Here is a 23304-nt window from a genome sequence, read left to right as displayed (position 1 = left end):
AACTTGGAGTGAATCCTGCATTCCGTACACACACGGAATAATAATTTAGAGTATTTATTCCCACATTTAAATGTGGTTGTCACTCCCAAAACTTTGCAGTGTGTTCGTGGCCTGTGTGTTAGGTTTCAGTTGAGCACATAGTGGAGCTCAAAACTGTCAACACTTTGATTTGTAGGCATAATTAGCACATAAGAGCATAATAAAAAACAGGGAAAAGACATTGTGCTTCAAAAACAGGTGTGCGAGTGTATATTTGTGCAGTGCATTTTTTTTTTTAACCCAGCGTGTGGAATTAATCAGATGTAGTCATTTGAGATTGTCCACATTACATAACAGCTCAAACATATTAGCCATCCTGTTTGCATTTTTCAATGTTGTTTGGCAGGACAAATGAATTCTTTGCCTCCAAACTGCACAGATGAAGCCGGGCTACGGAGAAAAACATAACCCACGCAGAACAAAACCCCATTAGCTTCTGCGCCATCGCAAGAAACATTATCATTTCAGTTCCGGCTAATGTCAGGAACACAGCCTGCTATCTGTCTGACCTTGACTTTGACTGGCGACGACAACCTGGCACTCCATGAAGAAAGATGTAGGGAGATGGACTACGCATGAGAATAATCGCCAACCATGAATGGATGTGTCATGCTCCGTAACGGCATGTCTCGCCCTCATAAAAGATTCATAGAGTGCTGGCTTCTACTGTATGTTTTTAATTTTGAACTGGGCAGATTTGATTATACAGGTTTTTGTTCATTCAGAATGACTCCCTGTGTGTGTTTGTGTGTGTGTGTGTGTGTGTGTAATCAGTGGAAACATGTAAGTGAGAGAGCAGCATATACTGCCCTGAGGTTGCCTGTTATACCACCTGCCAGCTGCCACACACACACACACACACAGCCTCAGGGTAGACCAGACTCTACGATCCAATTAGCAATGCCATAGACCATGGCCCAGAGTCAATGTGGAGGAAATGACCATTTATGAGTTCTCTTTCATACACACCTGTAACACACGCTCACATTCTCTTGTGAGACTCGATTTAGATGTTTACACGCTGACAGGCCGCTTTCATCAACACATGAGAGATAGATTTTTCAGTTTCTGTAACTCTAAGCTGCTAATGTGCTCAGATTGTAGCGGTGTGTAATTCCCACTGAGGAATTAGGAAAGGTTGCATGAAACGGAAGACAAGAAAAAGATTTTGCCTTTTTTTCTCTCTTCTCGGTCCTGCTCGGCTGCTTTTTATAGAAGCTGTGGCTGGAATCACACATCATTTATCATTCTCCACCTCATCTCGCGCTCTCGCTCTCTCTCATTTTGTCTGACCTTTACATCTCACTCAGTTTGGGCTAATGTATTCACGGAGTGTGTGTGTGTGTGTGTGTGTGTGTGCCATGGCAGGCTAATGCTCTAATCAATGAGTGGAGGTAATTGGAAGGTGATTGTTTGGGAGCCCCTTATCCAAGATCTATTGGCAGACATAATATATTACACAAAGAGATTTCAACCAGCAGGTCTGATGCAATTCAGAGCAGAGAGAATCGAACTGATTTCACATGCTGCATGCTAAACAGTTCCAGAAATTCTCTTAAATTATTGATCATGTTACATTGCATTCGGAAATAGTGTTGCTTTTGTTAAAAATGTCATCTAATATCATATTCCATAATTCTGTAGTGTGAAAAAGACCATTCTTATTACCGTATTGCAAAAAAATTAAAAATAAATAATAATAATATAAAATAAAAATACTGTATATAAAAAAGCTACTTTTTCAGTTGCCAAGTATATTTGTAAAGTACAATTGTAAGTATACAGCATATCACAGACGTATTTGAATTGAATTTGTACTTAATTTATGCTGATTTTAATAAAAACATTATTCTGTCCATACACAAGGTGATTAATTACAGTATTACAGTAATAAAATGACATTTCTTTCTATGCTTAATTGTCATGCCAATTATGTCAATAATTAAATATAATGTTGCATATATCTGTTTTCTTATATAATATATAATTTCTTTTGAATTTAGAATCAAATATAACCAGGACATTGTGCTTTTTGCCCTTAATAACCAGAGTTTTGTGTTATTTACACGGCAATAAAAATATACTATTTCATCTATATATATATATATATATATATATATATATATATATATATATGCATTTGTAGCTTTTCCCTTCTTGGAATTTACATCTAGATCTTATATGCATGTAGATTTTCACATTTCTGTCAAAAATGTGTAGATAATAAAACTAGCAAAAGCATGTACTGTAGCAAATTCAATGCAAGTTCATTCATATTCGTTGGTGTGCTGCTTTATTTATTGAATAGAGATTTCCCTTCCCAACCTTCTATTGATTGTGAGGGAACGGGATTTGTGGTTTTGCCAAGCTGTGACGTAAACTAAAAACTCCTGGCTGTTTTCAAAACGAGCAAAACCTTCAGTATGTTCAACTTACCGTTTCAACATATGTAAACACTGGAAAGAAAACTGCTCGTGTCAAACCATTTCATGGGTTTTTTAAGCCTATTTGTGACCCTGGAGCACAAAACCAGTCATAAGGGTCAATTTTTCGAAATTGAGATTTTTTATGCATCATCTGAAAGCTGAATAAATAAGCTTTCCATAGATGTACTGTATGATTTGTTAGGATAGGACAATATTTGGCAATATCCGGTGTGTTTGCAAGTGAAATTGGAAACAATTATTCACACTCATACTGTTAGAAACCTTCGGATATCTCAGTCAGATGATGTTTTCGAGGCCAGTGTCTCTGTACATCTGGATGATGATGATGATATATTCATTTGACATGCACTGCCCCAGTTCATTCAGCCATCTCCTCACTACAGGTGAACTGAAATCTTAAACACACAAGACCCGAGACAACATTTTTATAGGTGGGGGCACTGAGGAGGCTAATGAGTGTTTCGTGCATGCAAATCTTTACCTTTAAAGAAAAAGATAAAAGAATCTCCTCTTCGCTTCTCTCCTCCTAAATTAGGTCATATCTGAGTGTTGCACACTGCCACACAAGAGCTGTCGCCCCGGAAACCAGAGATGCCCCACAGCACTCTGGGAGTATGACTGTCACACTCACTCAGCACAGCAATTAGTGCCCACACACACACACACACACACACACACACACACACACACACTTAACAAACCTGCATCTATACTTATACACAAATGCCAAGATACCAATCCTATACAATATTCTGCTGTTTGACAGCTTGAAAAGTAAGATGCAAAACATGCACACACTCTTGAGTCCGTCGTATAATGATTTTGTGAAGCTAAGCTTGGAAACTTAGAAAGTGTGTTTGTGTGTGTATTTTAAGTGCCCCGTGGGGTTGGACTGGAAGGTTTCCATGGTTACTCATTGAGGGAAATATAAGATTCTTGTGTGTGTTTGTGCATGTGTCAGTTGTGTTTTGTGTGTGTGTGTGTGTCCATTCGTTCTTTTATAGGGTGTAATAATCATGAAATATGACAGATATGTCATGTAGTGGTCATCTGTATGTGTGTGCATGTGTTCCTGCCAACCAGGGTATGTCAAAACTGTCTTTTCTTATGCTTTTTTTGTGCCTGAATTCATTCTGCTCTGTATTTTCAGCCCTACATGTATATACGACCTACATATGATTTACATTTGAACAACAGCATGTGTTTCTGGGCTCTTTGGGGAGCCCATATTTTGAATCTTTCAGCTTCATTGAGATTGTTGAGTAAAAAGTGTCTTTTTTCTTTCATTTGATGAAAATGGTATTTTAGGGCTCATTTAACTTTTATCGTACATATTGAATGAGTACATACGGTTCATATGCCTAATGTCAGATGGATATTGAATGAACTGAACAAATAGCCTTGCTCTATCTGTCTCCATATATATATATATCGTTCTCTATTTTCTCTCTCAGGTGTAACAACCGAACTCAGTGTGCGGTCATTGCTGGTCCTGATGTTTTTCCCGATCCGTGTCCTGGAACGTACAAATACCTTGAGGTTCAGTACGAATGTGTGCCATACAGTAAGTTCTCACACACACACACACACACACACACACACACACACACACACACACACACAGATTTAAATTAAGCTTTGCACAGCATCATTATTACTATTTCTCATACTTAGGGATTTGAACAAATCTCTAACTTTAAGTATTAAACTTTGGTGCATAACATATTGCTTTGTGCTACAGGCTACAGACATGAATTATTTCTCAAATCGTGCGGCTTGTTGAGAAAAGGTGTGCTATTACTTCTAAGAGATCTATGAATGCGTCAGACTTAAAGGAATAATTTGGGTTTAATACAAGTTAATACAATCGACAGCATTTGTGGCATAGTGTTGATTACCACAAAGAAATAATTTGGATTTGTCCTCGAGGTTACAGTGAGGCACCTACAATGGAAGTAAAAGGGGCCAATTTTTGAAGATTTACAAGCAGAAATGTAAAGCTTATAATTTAATCAAATCACCTGCATTAATTTTTCTTGTGTGTATTATTTTGACCTATTTTTAGCATTTTTTATGGTTGTTTTAGGTTTTAAGGGTGTTACATTTGAATCAAAGTGAGTATCTTAACATACTTTTAACAGATTGATCACATTTACTTCCATTGTACTGTAAGTTCCTCTCTGTTACCCAGATTTTTATTTTTCAAGTCAGAATAGATTTTTTGGTAACTGTCAGTATGCCACTTGTATTCAAAACAAAAACTTTCTTTAAAAAAAAAATCTATGGTGAGTGATAAAATGGATGAAACTGTAAAAAGACCAGGAGCTTCAGGTTGTTTCAAACTATTTTTTTCCAGTTTAAATCTCTATCGACAACATTTGTCGCATAATGTTGAATACCTCAAAAACTATTTCTCTTTGCCCCTCTTTTTTTTTTTTTTTTAAATAGCAGAAATTGCGGTTATAGAATCACTTGGAATGTGAAGATTTCATTTTCTTCATACATTTTTCAGTAAAAGTCTGTTTATTATTTTAATTGTTCTTTTTGAGGTGGAAATATTTTCCTGGAATGAAAAATAGTGCCTTATGATGTAATTCCTTTGTGATTCCTGTAAACATTGCTTTACAGATAGTTACGTCATGTCCCTTTCTGGTATCATTGCACATATAGTGTGATATTTAGCAGGTTTACTGGCTTTACTGAGGTTAAGTCGTCATGACAAGCAGGTTGAAATATTGGATATAACTTTAGCCAGATGGCCAGTACACAATTCACATGCCAACACATATACTGTTAAGTACTTCATTCTTTTTTTGCCTGGCCCTCTGTACTTTGTAAGTGATTTACTGTATCTGCAGTTTGAAATAATTTTAATAGAGCTTGAACATTCAAGATGGGGATATTTTTTGAAATTTGGCCCTCACAAGTACAGAAAAACAAGTGCACTCACATGTACTCATTAAATATGGAAGGTGGACAGGGCCAAAAGTCTTTAAACAGAACATGTGAAATTTGACTGTGTCAACCGCACAGTTTGTCCGCATTACAGCAGCAATTTTAAACGTGTTACATATATGTAGACACCACATTCTCTCCATTTTAAGCAGGCAGTTTTCACTGCATTTCTTCCGTACTTTTAAACGCATAGTTTTACCGTGTTAAGACAATGAATTTGAATGTGTCTCTTAGCACTCGTCCATTCTAGCTGTGTTCGAACATTAATAATTTTTTTAAGCAGATTTACCCACACATTAATCTTTTCTTTAGTTTATTGCGTCATTGCTTTACTGATATCTACTATGCTGGAGTAAATTAATTAATGTTACAATGTAAATTAAGACTTTTCTAGCTGAGAAAGAACGTTGAACTAAACAACTAAAAAGGACATAAGACTGACATCACACACAATGTATTGATGCTTTATCCCTCATGAACAAATATAACATCTGATGTTTGCATACATGCATACCAGGATATAATTACGACGTCCTTCATGAATAAACATGACGTCTGATGTTTGAATACGTATATACCAACGTACCATAGTGTCTCATATTCAAATATAGTCTCAAATACAGCAATTTCAATGTCACATTAATGCGATCAAACAGTGCATGTTGACAGTCAAATTTCACAAGTTTTGATTTAAAACTTTTGGCCCCGTCCGCCTTCCATAACAAAGAGCCTCAAGACTATAATAATGACTCCATTAGTTCAGGTTTTTATTCACTGTGTGCTTCTCAAATTTGCATCTCAACTTGATTAGAAACTTTTGTACTTTCCTAACAGTTTAGCACTGCAGCGATTGCTACCTGGCACCTCAATCATATCTGTCACCAAATATGAACTCGTACTTGACAGCAAAATACAGTACATATGAATGTACTTCTGTTGCATTTATCCGCCGTTGTCCGGCCTCGTCCCATGCCATGACTCACGGGAAAGAGCCTGTCAATCATCTGAGGGCAGAGCGATGTGGTTTCAAGTTCTCACGGTTTCTGTGGGGTTGGTGTTCCAATCTGGGGTGGCCATGGCAACGGTGACGATAAATCAGTATCATATGACTGCGGCACTGGCAGCAGGAAAAGCCTGAATACACTTACACACTTTGTCTCACCTACACACACACACACTCACATACTGATTCACAAATGGTTGGAATAGTAGAGACACGGTGGAATATCTTGCACATGACACTAAGGACACACAGGCATGATGCACACACAGTTCTTTTTGACCTTTTGACCATAAATCGTCCTGCACATAAGGGTCGTGAAGTGTGTGTGAGTGCTCATAAGTGTGTGTTTGTGACCATCTGGTCAAGCAAAAAGCCTAAAACATTTTTTCCACAGGCCTACTAATTAGTGGGGAGGTCCATCATACGTACCGACACACACACAAACAGTCTCACACACACAGGCAGGTAATTTAATTACTTCAGTCTTAGAAACCCTTGGGAACATGTTCCAAATGTTTTCTTGAGGTTTTTCTGGCTTTCTCTTCTCCCCTGTGATGGAGGAGTTGGCAGAACTCCAGTCAACCTTTCTGCTTTGGCCTCAATATGGGACGTCTGTTTTACCTACACACTCAAAAACCTTCACCTCATGTAGACACTCAGTACCTGCTCCTTAGATCTGTTTGATTAACTACTGTCTTTATGGAAGAAATAAAGTAGTTTTAAATTACAGCCTAAGAATCTTGCATCTCTCTAAGTCGTATTATTTATGTTAAACGGATAGCTAACCCAAAAATGAAAAATCTGTCATCATTTACTCGCCTCATGTCATTCCAAAACCATACAGCTTTTTTTTTTCTGTGGAATTCAAAAGAAGATAATCTAAATAGTGTTTCAACTTACAAGTCAATGGGGTCCAATTCAACATTGAACCCCACTAATTTTCATGTTTATTCATGTTTATTATAAACGCTCGCTGCAGTTATTTCTCATAGACTAAGAAAGATTATTAAAACTTTATAGTTTTAGTTATAGTTATCGTATTGAACTGCCCTTATGTACTTAACAGTGTGCACATTTAAAATGGGCATGATGTAATACTGTTAGCTTTAGCGTGTTTAGTCCTTTCCCTTGTAGTGTGCTACATCTCGTTGTTTTTGCACTTCTCACATTATTCATACAAAATAGCATTCAGTAGTGCAGAAGTATGCGAAATGGGACGTGCCCGGTCTGTCTTAACATTGCTCTGTTTGTTTGAGCTTCTCTGCCAGCCCAGCATAGGAACACTGGCTCAACCAATAGCGTGAATTTGGGGCAGGATATCTGTTTGACTGACCAATGACAGACTGGGAGTGTTTTGGAAACCTGTTTGAAAACAATCAATAAGTTTTCTAAATACATGTTATTGATCTTTCTGTGCACAATTTACATTTAAGTTCTTCTTCTTTTCCTGATTCTTTAATCAAAATGTCAATCTTACAGGGAAATTACGTTTTTTTTTTTTTTTTTTTTTTTTGGTGGCGTATATTGGACCTCTCCAATCATTTAGTCTGCTTAAACCCCGCCCCTTACTTACAATTGGCTGCAAGCTCGCATTGAGATCTGCCTCCATCCAATCAACAAACGGTGGATGGAACCATGTCCCGCTTTGTCACACTACAGAACAAAAAATATGTCACTACCTCAGTTTCATCGTGATTCTGATCTCTGTTACATCACCCACATCGGCCTGTCGGTTAGTTGTGATGGATAGGGCACTAGTAGAGGAAATCGTAACCTCCCAGCAGGTCTCGACGCATCCTGTCTGTTTAGGCACTTTTTTATTCATTATCACTGACAGCCAATGACTATCTGTTATTGATCCTTTTACAACGTGACTGAAACTCGACTAAGTGTGTGTGTTGGAGACATAATTACTTCTAAATCAGATCTCCTGGAACCTCATTCACGCACTCACACAGTCTCTCTCTTGTGTGGCGGCTTATTTATTGAGTGATGCATTAACAGTTCATCCTCATGCATATTTCATAGAGAAGAACACACACAGACACATACACAACGGAACATAAATTGTTGCGACTGCCTAGATTGTAATTTTTAAAACACGTCAAGCTCTAAACGAGTACAATTAAATTATTTTAGTCTTCCACTATTAGGTGCGTAATATTGAAAATAAAGAAAAAAATGTAAATGTAATTAGAGAAATAAAGATGAAGATGAAAAGTATATAAAAGGAAACAAGTATAGAAGACTCCAAATTAAAAGTGTATGTATGCAAGATAGAAATATACAGATTTTCACATTACTAGCGTCACAAAAGGAATTGCAAAAATACTAGTTGTTTTCTAAACTTTCTAAACCACTCCCTCCTTTTTTCATTGGTCAGCCAAACAAATAGTCCTGCCCCTAACTCACTATGATATTGTGTCAGACTATAAGTTTCTGTAATAATAATACACGTTATGTCTGATTAAGTTTCTTTTCATGCATTCATTTTTCTGGTTAATAGGCTAATATCACATGGACACTGTATTTGTTTTCAGAAATTATGATCACATTGTTAATGGAATTTCTAGAGTACAAATGAAGCACATTTTACTACTTTTGCAAGATTGGGTTAAGATACGACACACATTACATGCATATGGAATTGAATTACTGTGAACTATTTAATGTTGCATCATTAATCTGTTGTTTCTTTCTCTTTCTTTTTTTCTTCTTCCACCCTTTTGTGAATGCAGAAGTGGAACAGAGAGGTAGGTCCATTACTTTAATGTGATTTAAGTGTGTAATTCACTGTCAGGCTGTTATGGTGTTATTTGATACTAATGACAGATTGGCGATCAGTAGCTCTTAATGGTTTATATTAGGAATGCGGAGGAGAAACTTGATCTCAGACCAAGGCTGTACTCCCTGAATTAGACCTCTATTTCTCACTGTCTCCTCTCTCTTGATCTCTCTCAGTGTATCTGGTGGCGTACCATGTATCAGATGAACGGTGAGGTGTTGGCGTTGTTTAAAACTTAAGCTGCCAATAGCGCTGACCACAAGATGTGGCAGTGGGAAAATGATGTCTTGCGATGTTAGAGATAGTTCACCCAAAAATGAAAATTCTGTCTTTAATTACTCACCCTCATTTCATTCCAAACACGTAAGACCTTCGTTCATTTTCAGAACAAAAAATTAAGATATTTTTGATGAAATCCGAGAGCTTTCTGACCTTGCAAAGACAGCAACGCAATGTTCAAGGACATCCTTGAAATTGTCCACGATACACCAGTGGTTCAAACGTTATGTTATGAAGCTATGAGAATACTTTCTGTATGCTATGAAAACAACCGTAACAACTTTAACAATTTCTTCTCGTCTGTGTCTTCGACGCACGTTGACGAGAGTACCACAATGCATGGCCTTGAATGTTTCAGTTGCATTGCTGTCTATGCAGGGTAAGGAAGCTCTCGGATTTCATCAAAAATATCTTAATGTATGTTCCTGAAGATGAATGAAGGTCTTACGTGTTTGGAATGAAATGAGGGCGAGTGACAGATTTTTCATTTTTGGGTGAGCTATCCCTTTAAGCCAGTCTTAAAAGGCCTGGGGTGAATCTAGACTGTTGGACCTTAACATAATAACTTTTTGCAAATCTAGAGATGATGCATGAACAGTTATCAAATTCATCAATTGGTGAAAACACTCAAATTAAGTGAATTGGTATTTTAAAATCAAAGCATTTTATGTCAGGTTGCCTTGATTTGAAACAGAATGACATGCATATTACAAAGCACATTTTAAATTGACAATAACAGAAAAAAATGTCATTTTACAGTGTACTTAGGAGCCTCTCAAGGTTTTTTTTCCAATACCTTTTTTGCCACATTGACCGCTGGCTTCTTGATTGTAATGTTTGAAACTTTTTCTGTAAAGCTGCTTTGCAAAGATAAGCATTGTAAAAATGAACATGAATTGAATGCTTGAATATGAATTTAGAAATTAGGATGGAAAAAAAAACAACAACAACAACAACAAAAAAAGTAGTAAGCTACAAAAACATTTGACAGTCACAAGTAATAAAAAAAATTAAAAAGTATTAAATGCAAATACACTTGAGTTTATCAAAGCCCAAGATAAGTTACTGGATTTGGACATATTGTGGAAAATCAATGCATCTAAAACAATAAAAGGAAACATCCAGTAATAGTTAAAATACCAGCCACACTTCCCATGAGGATGTCCCTCATTCTGGGAATGGAATGGTGGGAAAGAGCCGCTATTATGGCAGGCTTTCTGTGTGACTGTTTGTGTGCGACCGTGTAAGTGTATCTGCATGATTTGCAAGAGTATCATTATAAATCAAAGAAAGCGAAAACATTAGACGTTCACACACTCACACACACACACACACACACACACACACACACAGAGGGTTTAGTCATACTACTGTACATTTATAAGATATGCATGAAAGCTTGGTCGGCTGGTGGCTAACCCTGGTTTTAATCCAGTCTCAACTGTGTTTATTGGTCATTGATTTTTCACAGTACTTAAAAATGTGATTTGAATTACCCCCAGAAAATTTTCCCAGGGTTAGAAAATACCGTTGCTATTTTTGCCAGCAATACATTGTGGGTAAGATCACAGAAGAGAATGCTAGTATTACTACAAGCTGTAATTCTGGAGGACAAATTAAGGTTGATTTGCATAAAGCTTAACAGATGATTATTTTCGTCTTCACATTTAATGTACCAGGAATAATAGGGTGATGATTCTTAAGCGCCCCCACACAAACGTTCACACCGTGTGAATTTTCCGCAGGGTTAGAGAAGTCGGTGAGACAGATTTTCAGAAACTCCTGAGGGATTCTGCAGGAGTCATGAACTACTGTATAAATCGGGTTACTAGTCATCAGATATGATTTAATAGATCTCTCTCTCTCAGGCACAAAGCATGTCGCTTTCTGATAAAGTTGGTTGTAGACCATTGCAGATGTTAGTGTGTTACATGGATCAGTGACATACAAGAGTATTCATAATAAAGAAATTAAAAATCTAGTTTAAAACACACATGCCATGTTCTTAGAATCTCTTTTGCCAAGTTTTCAGTGCTCTTTGTATTCATGCTCTTTGTTTCAATCTGATGATAATTATTATAAAAATTATCATGTGATGTAACCACTGTAAAAAATTATATATTTTTCATATGCCTTCAATATATCTTAATTAGAATAAAAAAAAAACATCTATGTAAAAAGTACAAATCTTTTTTGTAGCCTTTATATAGTGTTTTATACAATACAGATTGTTTGAGATGGTGATAAACAGGAAAATAATGATTCAATGATGCAAACAAAATTCAATTCGTCTGTAAAGCAGCTCTAAAAGACAACATTTAACAGTCATTGTTCAGTTGAGATCAGTTCACTTGATTCAATTCGGTTCAATAACTGTGTAAAGTCCATCAACATCTGAAATCTTTACAATAATCATGAATTATTCGCACAACGACATTTTAAATCTGAACTAAAGTAAAATTGTCTGATATTTCAAGAAACATACTGACCTTGACAAAGTCATCAGGGAGTGTAGGAGTCCCTTTTTTATTTTAATTTTTTTATTTCTGCATGTTAGTTGCACCGCATGAATTTTTTGGTTGCACCACATGACAAAAGTTTTTCAAGTTCGATAAGCAATGAAACAGTTTTACATTTTTTTCTAAGAAAACAAGATTACTCCAAAGTACTTTCTAGGGCTAAGGATTTCCGTGCAATAATTCAATTCTATTAATCATGCTTTTTCTTCATTAAATCGGGACAGTTGTATCACCCTGACATTTTTGACTTTGTGTCCTCAAAATGAATTTTAATTCACGAATGAAAAACATGCTCATCATAAAAGAGAGTACAGTAGACCATTGTGTGTGTGAAATCCATTTGATGTGTTTTGAAATAAACTAATAGATTAAAAAATGCATTTAAATATGTCTAACTCACTCACTCGCTCTCTTCCTCTTTCAGTCTTTCTCTGTCCAGGTGTATTGAGAGGGGTGTATCAGAGTGAGCACCTCTTTGAGTCAGACCACCAGTCTGGTTCATGGTGTAAAGACCCGCTACAGTCATCCAACAAGATCTACTATATGCCCTGGACACCTTACCGCACAGATACACTGACCGAGTATTCATCTAAAGAGGACTTTATTGCAGGTCGTCCAACCACGACATACAGACTGCCGCATCGTGTGGACGGCACCGGCTTTGTGGTGTATGACGGTGCACTTTTCTTCAACAAGGAACGTACACGCAACATTGTTAAATTCGACTTGAGAACTCGTATCAAGAGCGGCGAGGCGATTATCGCTAACGCTAATTACCACGACACCTCGCCGTATCGCTGGGGAGGGAAATCTGACATCGATCTGGCAGTGGATGAAAACGGACTGTGGGTAATTTACGCCACCGAACAGAACAACGGACGAATTGTGGTCAGTCAGCTCAATCCTTACACGCTCCGAGTGGAGGGCTCATGGGATACGTCATACGATAAGCGAACAGCCTCCAATGCCTTTATGATCTGCGGAATCCTGTACGTAGTGAAGAGCGTTTATGAAGATGACGATAATGAAGCGTTGGGGAATAAAATTGACTACATGTACAACACCGAGAAGAGCCGTGAAACGCACCTCAGCATTCCTTTCCCAAATTCATACCAGTACATCGCAGCTGTGGACTACAACCCTCGAGACAATTTGCTGTACGTGTGGAACAACTACCATGTTGTCATATATTCTCTCGACTTCGGAAACAATGACAACAGAATGGGCTTTGGTGAGTTTCCCTTTAATTTCAACTAATTTGTGCCACACATTGAATCCACTGGTAACTGAGTCACAATGTTGCATTTAATTAGAATGGACTCTTTCCCCGCCGGGATTTAAAAAAAAAAGTTGCCAGCCACTGCCAGCATATTTTATCATTTTTACAGAATGTTCATGGCCTCCAAAATATTTTGTTGAAACATGCAAAATGTCAAATGAAAGAACAGAGCCTCTGCTTTTAAACAACAACAACAAAAAACATTTTATTCTAGCTTCAAGCACTTTTTTTTCTTAATCAAAATTTGAATGTGAGTAAGTTTCGGGAAAAAAGCAACATTTTGAACACAATCGCTTGTTTCTGCTTCTTCTTCACTGTGTTTTTATCCAGACGTTCAGTACTCTATCAGAAGGTGTGTAATAGCGCCTCCTACTGTATAAGCATGAAAACACTCAAAGGCAGGGAAAGAGTTAAAAACACTTTTACATTTATGAAAGTTCTTTGTGATCTTAGGTGTTTGAGCACTTCAAGCAATCTCTGGATTATTTAATCTATGTGTGGACCCCACATATTAATTAAATTAATTAAAAAGAAAAGTTAAAAAAAATCCATACATTGTGTGTGCTACAGTGAAGTTCTACAGTAGTTTTCGTGGGACAGGATCAGATCAAAATTGAGGTCTTTATACTGTATACTTTACTATATACTTTATACTTGTACTATAATGTTCCCCTCCAGAACTGCTGCAACCATTAAATCTGTGAGTTTGTGAACAGGATCAGTTAACAAATGGAGCAGTTTCTTTTTAGAGAACCATTCAATCCAGTTCAAAGTCCAGACTGAGCGATTTGTTCATCAAACAGATGGATTCATTGGGGGAAGACTGTCAGTGAATCAGTGAATAATGGCTGAAAGATTGGTCTGTTCATCAAACAAGAAGACTTGGAATAAAGCAAAAGGACTGACTTTTTTGGTGTGGGTGAGCAAATAAAGACAGAATTTGCTTTTATGGGTGAACTGTCCCTTTAAACGTGCGCCGTCAGGGGTGTGAAATTTATAGCTCCCCCACAGTTTAATTTATTTTACAAGTATTGTACTACTCTGTGATTGTCAGTCACAAATCTACTTTGAAGAACTGAACTGGCAGAGTTGGAAAGCTCTGTCATTTTCACTCACTTGTACAAGTATTCAAGCCAGTGATAAAAGAGACCTTCAGGATTTTCCCCCGACTTACATTTTCAGAGAATGTTATTGTATAGGTTATCGCAGTCCGTTAGTCAGGTTGTTTTTCACTTTGTTTTATTCCTTCTTCATATTGAGAGCTGTATTGTATTGCAATTTTAGTCAGCTTGCCAGCTCAGCTGAAATGCATCTGAATTAATCATTATCTACAGTTTAAACTAACAGTTATTATCTCCAGCATCTACTATTAGAGCAGAGCAGGGCAGAGTCTGTCTCTTTGCTTTTAACTGGGTCCGAATGGAGCATATTGTATGAGATTTGATTAATAAATTGCGAATAGATTCTCACATGCTCTGTCAGTTTATTACAGAACAGCTCACACAGCAAGCAAATACTAAATACAGCTAATACACATTTCAGCTCTGAATATTTGTACGTTTCTGAAACCCACACACTGATTCGTGCAGAGTTTAGTACTTCTAATCTCTAAAGGTGTAAACGACTTTTAAAAAATACAGGTGTAAATATATGTAGGTGCTTGTTAATGACACTGCCTGCATTCATTTTCTTTATTAACATATTCCACATCAAAGATCTTGTAAAGGTTGAGTCGTTAGCCACCTAAGCCAATGCAGAACAGACGCTGTATATCAAAGAGAATATTGCTATAACAACGGCGTATTTGTGTAGTTCAGCGTTTAATTAAATGTTATCTTGGTTTAATTAGTTTTTCATTTGTCAGCACGTCAGCTTTTAAAGAGAAAAATAGAAAAAAACAACAAGATTTTGTCAAGCACAGCAGAGGAGAGAATGTTCTAGAAATAGAGGCTCGGTGCAAGATTTAACGTCACGATTCTTAATAAATCACGATTTTTTGCTTAAAGAGAGATTATGACAAAATGTTTCTATTCAAAAATGCAATACATTAACAAGTTAGAAGTATAGGTATGTGAATGAAATCATCAAAAACAAAGACCAACATAATAGCGATGACACTATTATTTGATGTTTCAATTTTTTCTTTTGTTTTGGTAACACTTTATTTTAAGAACCAATTCTCACTTTTAACTAGCAAGCATATCGGCTGTTTATCAGTACTTATAAAGCACATATTAATGCCTTATTCTGCATGAGCATATGATAGATCCTTAACCCAACTTAACAAATACCTTACTGGAGTTCATTGAGGCAAAAGTCTTAGTTAAGAGTTAAACGTGAGAATTGGACCTTAAAATAAAGTGTGACCAATAACCTTTTAATTATTAATGGTTCAACTCTTTTGACCCTTATTTTTGGTTTGTTGCCACAAACACAGACTGCCTTATAAAGTGTTTCTGTCATAGCCACAGTTTCCCCCCCAAATACAACAGTTACTAGAGATATTGTTACTACAGTAGTGACTGTATTATCATAAGTCCCTGTTGTAGCGTGTTGGTTCACTCTGCAGTCATTGTATCAATGCCCCAGGGCAGCGATTTTCAAATACACCTCCAATCTACTGGATAGGGAAAAAACGGAAATGTCAAAAATGATGTGCCATTTCGATAACATGTCAGTTCAACAAAAAAAACAAACAGCTGTGCTTAAATCCTAGTTCATGCGCATTCAGAGCAAAATGAGCAAGCAATGCCAATGCCAACAAGCCGATTACATCTTTTTATTGAATGGCAGGATGCCATATTGATTGTTACAATGTTTCTCTTTTATTGAATGGATTCTTAAACTGTCTTGCTTTGTTTGATGCAGAATGCATATTCATTTCTTATGTTTTCATAGCAGCATCTGCAGTTTCTGTGATATTTTGACGGAAATTAAGGATACTATAATAAATGTAAATGCTTGCACCTGCTGAACCCCCCACTTTTAATGTAACTTAGTATTGCTGGCTAGTATTTTTAATAGTATTTTTTGTGAAACAAATTTTTCTAAAGGTTTTGTTTGGTTTTTATTTTTTTCTATTTATTTATGAAGTTTGACATGCTGAATACGAAATCTCATGAAAACTAAAAAAATATGTTGACAACTTATGGAAGCTACTCTGTTTTTACTCGTGCATAAAAATGACATGCTACATGTATAATATGAGCTATCAACAACAGTTTGAAAAAAACAGTTAGCCGTGAGTTGGTCAAAACTTTTTCTCTTTATGACTGGGATGTTCCAGAAAGCACTAGAATAATACAGAATATTCTGTACTTATCCAATGGTTCATAATTAATGATAGAAGTTATGAAATTTACCTAAATATTTACCAAAATATTGATGCTACGTGAAAATATATAACACAACAATAATTAGATTAGCACCACAGAATTACAGAAGAATAAAAAAATAAATAAGTTAAACAAATATTGTTACTAGTTAGTATTCAATCTGCACAAAATAAAAATGAAAGGGAAAAAAATGACAACTATAATTTCCATGTGTACTGTAAGTCAGAGTGCTGTCATATTGAGTGCAGCAGTTTTAATAGCTGTTTTATCATCTATACATAGTGTAAGTTTCATATGTGTGCTGCATGTCCCTGAACAAAGCGTGTTTCTCTTGGAAGAGTTGAAGTGCTTGTGAAAGCGCTGTCGTTCAGGTCAGCTGGGAGGACAGTGAAGGATTCAGATCTACAGGAACAGTAAAGCGAGAAGATGAAAAGACTGAAGGAGATTAGATTTGCCTGGTTATGTGCTTTCCTTTCCTCTTTGTATCTTTGACTTTCTCTTGCCGCTTCTAGATTTCTTTCTCTTTTTATAGAGAAACTCTCATTGTCACTCTTGGGTGCAAATTCAAGCTTTTGCGCTATTTTTTTCACTTTCACAAAACCTGCATCTTATTAGCTACCAGGAATAGTTCAGAATAACCGTCCACAAAATGCACTTGAACAGTGCTGCTGCATAGGGAAGCGCTATTAAGGCCTGATTTTCAGCATGAAAATTCAGTTTAATTTTCGCATTCGATTTGTCTGTTCAGACCAGTGCGTAAAAAACGGCAGACAGGCTGAATGAAAATGCAAATTTAATCTCAATAGGTTGAAAAAAAAAAACACATTTAGTGTACATTTTCTATTAATCATGATAGAAGTAACTCATCATGATGAAGAAGAGCATTATAACTGGGCATATATCCAGACCGTCTGTGCAGTCAAGCATATAATCAACTTTGTTAAAGAGCCAATTCAGGTGTCTGGATCACAGTGGTGGAGTAATGCTATATTCCCAGTAAAGTATATCGATTACATCCACCACAATATAGCGATCAGAACAGACCGGAGATGGTGGATTGTGGCTTGTAAGCTTGTAAGATTGTATTATGAACCTGATTTGCATTGTGAATATAGTGCTAAAACAATACAGATAGCCTTTGCAAATAAAAGTCTATGAGTATCAGCAGTGAGATTCAGAATTTCCAGCGTTTATTTTATATCTTTTTCATTTTTTTTCTCTCACATATGCACATCCAAAGATCACAGACACGCACTCTGAGCCATATTCAGAAAAAAAAAACTTGCTTTAAAGGCTGAGAGAAATTAAATGAGTTCTGCTCCGTTAAGCATGTTCACACTGAGGAAATAAAAAACATGCACACAAGTGTTTCACATGTAACACTCACCATCTCTCACTTCAGCACATCTTGAAGTCTTACTGCAGAGGTGATAGCGGTTTAATCTGCTTTACTTTAAAGCGCACTCTCAACAGACTAACTCTCTCACTCTCCTACCCAGAATCCTCTTCCTCCAGGTTTGCTTTAAAGTCTGATGCTAATGTAATATGTTAGGATTGGCACCGCAGATAGTTTAAGTGGAATAGCCTCCGTGCTCCTTTAGTGGAGTGAAGACTTCTGTTCTCTGCTTTTATTAAATGAGAGAATGTCTTACATACAGTTAAAACTCTTTCCATTGGCAATTACAGCTCAGCACAGAGGGAAAACGTTATTTAAACCGATCCGCAGGAATAAGAATGCACCTGGATCGGCCAGCAGGGAGTTTAACACAGATCAATCAGTAATGGAGTGATGTTCACACTCATACTTATGTGCACACACTTCAGAGTTCACAAACATTCTCACATTAACACACACACAGGGTCTAAAATTAACTTCATGCTACACCTGCAAATAGTGGGAGAATTAAACACATTTACTGCCATATTAAATATTTATTATGCAAGTGCAACTGTATTTTACATATTGTTTATTTTTGTAAAAATATTTTTGAAAGTATTTTTCCGATATTTAGGTTACACTTTATATATGATGCATTATAAAAGTAGTTTTAAATGCATTAATTATGCCTCATAATGCACCATATAGTGTGTTGTATGATCTCATGAATAATTGTAAGTAAAGTGTTACCAATATAGGACAAATTTGTTTTTCCTTGAAAAATTGTGGCAAACAGCACATATCACTGAGTCACTGCAGTACACACAAGCTGCTGTCTGTCTCAAAATGATACTGCACCTGTCACAAAAACGTGAAGACACGTCATATTATTTCGTTCCTCATATTTTTGTTTTGATGGAAATGCAAGGAAAATAAAACTTTAGGCTAGTGGTTCTCAAACAGGGATCCTCAGCAAACCTCCAAGGATGAGATAAAATGACTTAAAAGAATTTAAAATAAACCAAGACAACTAAAATTCCAACTATCTTGAAAACCTTGATACATGAGGTAGTCAAATTTCATTAATGTTAATTAATAAAATCTCATAACTCCATGGCTTTTATTATAACAACTAAATAAATTTTTCTAGTCATTCCAAGATCTAAAATATATTTGATTATGCAGAAGTTGTGAATAACAAATCCTTAATCCATATCCAGGATTTTGGAATATTTTCGTGGACAATTGAGGACCTTGAGTCAAAATGATTGAGAACCATTGCTTAAAGCATTATAGATAAACCTCTGATTGTGATTTTCCCACTGAGGACAAAGTAATTAAAAGACGTTCTTTACTGGACTTGAATAGCATTGATTTGAATAGCTCACATCATTTACTTCAGTGAGGGTTAGATTCTTTATAGTGATCATTTATACTGATGTCAGTAAATCGTTATTTTGAGTCAGATCTTTTTAGTGAATCAGTTGAACCGTTTCACAAAACAGGTCTAAAGAATTTATTCCTGAATCAATCTGAGCAATTCATTGAAGCAAGAAGCGTTTCATCTGGACATTGTGAGTCACTGACTCATTGAAGCGAATATTTGAATTGTTTTGAAGATTTGACTGATGTACGTTACTTTAATAGCTGAATAATTAAAATGTTATGAATAAAATACACTGCAAATATATCTGAGACTTGACTGTAAGGAAATTTTATCAGCACACATATGAAAGAGAGTTGTTTTTAATAAATAGCATTTTATTATAATTATTTTTTTCAGCTGAGATTTAAATACAAATCATATTTAGGTTTCTAAATTACGTTTTACTTGAGCTGAATCATGGCTGCAACAAACTGAACTGGGAAATATGAAATTACAGTAAACACTGTTACAAATAAAGCTAAATAAAAAAACTAGAATCAACTACACATGGCTTTATTGAAACATTTTTGTGCATGTAATATCTTACACCAGGATGTCAGGGACCACACAGTGACATAAAAGAACCAAACAAACTGTTTGAAAGAACCAATTAATTTCCAGTTCTTTAGAAAATCTTTCCGTGCCATTGACCGAATTTTTAGTCTTTCTGTGTTTTCACTGTTATACAGTAGGAGGCGCTATTACACATCTTCTGGTAGAGTACTAAATGTCTAGATCAAAACACAGACAAAGAAGAAGCAGAAACAAGCAGTTGCGTATGCAAGCAGATGCATATGTAAAATAACGCAATCATCAATCATTAAACAGCATGTAAATCAAAACTGCCTAACGTTACTGAAAGTAATGTCGACTCAGGAAGTGTTTTAGGAGTGTGAAGCTTTGTGGGTGTTGATGGAAGCAATCGACTCCATCTGTGTTTTGATCATCAGTCTGAATCTGATCCAGACGTGGTCTTTGACAAAAACATAATTTTCAAAAGATTGCTTTTTTTAAACTGAAACTTACCCACATTCAAGTGTTTATAATAAAAGAATGCATGAAGCTAGAATAAAACTTTTTTTTTTGTTTAAAAGCAGAGCTCTGTTCTTTCTTTGGACATATTGCATGTTCAGATATTCATGAATGTTTTGTGAAAATGATCAAAAATGCAGGTGGGGGCTGGCAAAAAAAAAAAAAAAAAACAATGGCGGGGAGAGAGTTGCTTAGTTTATGTAGTGACACCCATTTTTACTCATGTTTGCTGTTTGGTAAGTGTTCATTTTGGACCTTGCTCACACAGATACACACACACACACACACACACACACACACACACACACACACACACACACACACACACACACACACACACATTTACACAGACTGCTGACCTAGAGCATCTCACCATGTAGATGTGAGAGGATAAGAGTGAGGATTATAGTGGGGACTTACATTGCTATTACCATACTGCTGATAACAGGAGGAAGAGGAGAGGAGGCTGGGCTTACATGTTTCCTCTCTCTTTGTGTTTTATATGTATATTTTGCATCTTCATAATTATAAATTCTCTCTTGTTTCTGAACTCACTCTTTTTAGGACCTATAACTCTTTGCTAAACAGTGGACCCAGAAAGTGTTTGGACACTGAAGTCACACTTAAAAATGTGTGAATGTCACTGCATTATTTACAAAATATCAAACCAAGTGGCATTTGCATACAAATGATTCTAGACCTTTTTTGAAAACGAATGTCACTGAGCCGTTCTTACAATTACTTTTAACCAATTGGTGACACTTTAGACACATTTAACAACCAGAATGCATGCAAATAATTTCGTGCCCAGGTATTTTATCCTAATTTTGAACAACATATCCATTATTTTATTATTCGAAACAGACATTTTGTGACAGATGCACTAGGTTTGGGGGGGGCGGTAAGATTTTTAGGTGTTTTTTTGGAAGAAGCCTCTCATGCTCACTAAGGCTGCATTTATTTAATTAAAATACAATAAAAAACTGTAATATTACGAAATGTTATTACAATTTAAATATGGGATTTAAATAAAGTGTACTCCATTTACATAATGTAAATTTACATTTAAAAAAAAAAATAAAGAACTGACAAGTAATCGATTAATTGCAGAAATTATTATTCTACCACCTGCATGTGATGTCATTAATAGTCATTAGTAATGTCATTAAAAGAGGTTTGAACATGTTTACTATGATTTCGGGAAACAGCCATGACTAGCTAGTTAATGCACTGTGGTCAAACTGTGTTATACTGTTATTTGTGACCCTGGAGCACAAAAGCAGTCTTAAGTCGCTGGGGTATATTTGTAGCAATAGTCAAAAATACATTGTATGGGTCAAAATTATTGATTTTTCTTTTATGCCAAAAAACATTAGCATATTAAGGAAAGATTATGTTCCATAAAGAGATTTTGTAAATTTCTTACTGTAAATATATTAAAACTTAATTTTTGATTAGTAATATGCATTGCTAAGAATTTCATTTGGACAACTTTTAAGGCGATTTTCTCAATATTTAGATTTTTTTGGCACCCTCAGATTCCAGATTTTCAAATAGTTGCATCTCAGCCAAATATTGTCCTATCACAACAAACATCAATGAAAAGCTTATTTATTCAGCTTTCAGATAATTTATAAATTTTTGTGGTTTTGTGGTCCAGGATCACATATAGGAAACACCCCTGACTTGGCACTCAAAAAGCATTTCCCGCTATCAATTTTGAAAGCAATTAAAATTTTTGTGGAAACTGGGATTTTTTTTATATTCTTTCGTGAACAGAGAGTTAAAAAAAAATCTTTACTCTCACTTTTGATCTATTTATTGCACCTTTCCTAAATCATAAACAGCAGCTCAAACTTGCACCAATCACTGATTCCCTGTGTGGTTGCCATGACTCTGTCTTCTGATTGGTCCTGATCAGCAAGGTGACATTGTTTCCTGTCTCTGTGTGGGCTGAGGCATATTTAACAGGACTGTGTGCGTTGAGCAACCCCGAATGACTCGCCGTTCCGGTCACACCTGAAAGTATGTCCAAACATCAAATGACCCAATTTCATACAGCGCTTTTCCGACAAGCCTGCAGTCGGAAATAGACGTCTGATTATATATCGCCTTCTCTTTCATGTTAGTCTACAGGAAGAGATGGGCTTAACAGACCGCGCTGGAAGCCCACTCTGAAGTCACGCTGCCTTTAAAAGTGTTTGGAGCAATAGAGGATAAATGACCTTTACCCTCAAGGAGTGAGTCAGCCATCTTTCCATCAAGGCGGAGAATGGAAGACTTCCTTTGATCAGCCGCCAATCAAAGCACCCTTTCCGTTGAAAAACACACACGTTGCCCTCTATCTGTACCCTTATTGTGTCTGAGTGGGCTGTATCATGGAGATGACAATCTCGAGACATTGAGGGCAAGCCGGACAGGCGGTCATCGGTGAGAAAGGAGTGATGGAGAGATTTGGAAGGTGGATGAAAGGGCTGGTTTGTCATTTAATGGCTTCTGTGAGAAAAAGGAAGGAAGGGTGCCTTGACTTCTGTGAGCGTGTGTGTGAGCGATTAGTCACTGTAGAATGCTCTGCTGCTTTCCGAGACTTGCCTCAGTAGCTCCTCACACAGACAGTTACAGAAATAGAAACAGGAAGTGCTTTCATTTCACTCAGCAACCCTTTAAAATCACAGTCAGATTTGCCGCACAGAGGGAGGTGGGGGGGAGAGACGAAGAAGAGAAAAGAGGGCAGGAAAAGTGATGAGAGGAGATGTGAGGGGATATTTGGATCAGTGCATCTCTATAAAAAGCCAAAGCTGTCTGGTGGGATATAGTCTAAGAAAGA

At 36.4% G+C, this 23304-nt stretch overlaps 1 protein-coding gene across 6 annotated transcripts in view; it reads left to right on the top strand.

The window, feature by feature from the left end:
• Positions 1 to 23304, top strand: part of adgrl3.1 (adhesion G protein-coupled receptor L3.1) — a 98786-nt gene that overhangs the window by 31861 nt on the left and 43621 nt on the right. For all 6 annotated transcript variants that reach the window (XM_042714732.1, XM_042714659.1, XM_042714586.1 and 3 more), the window contains exons 4-6: positions 3941 to 4050; positions 9183 to 9197; positions 12452 to 13258. In XM_042714732.1, coding sequence (XP_042570666.1) covers positions 3941 to 4050; positions 9183 to 9197; positions 12452 to 13258 — 932 coding nt within the window. The remainder of the gene's footprint in view (positions 1 to 3940; positions 4051 to 9182; positions 9198 to 12451; positions 13259 to 23304) is intronic.

Source organism: Cyprinus carpio, chromosome A1, assembly GCF_018340385.1.
Source record: "Cyprinus carpio isolate SPL01 chromosome A1, ASM1834038v1, whole genome shotgun sequence".
NCBI classification, from domain to species: Eukaryota; Metazoa; Chordata; class Actinopteri; order Cypriniformes; family Cyprinidae; genus Cyprinus; species Cyprinus carpio.
This window is presented reverse-complemented; position numbering and strand designations above follow the sequence as displayed.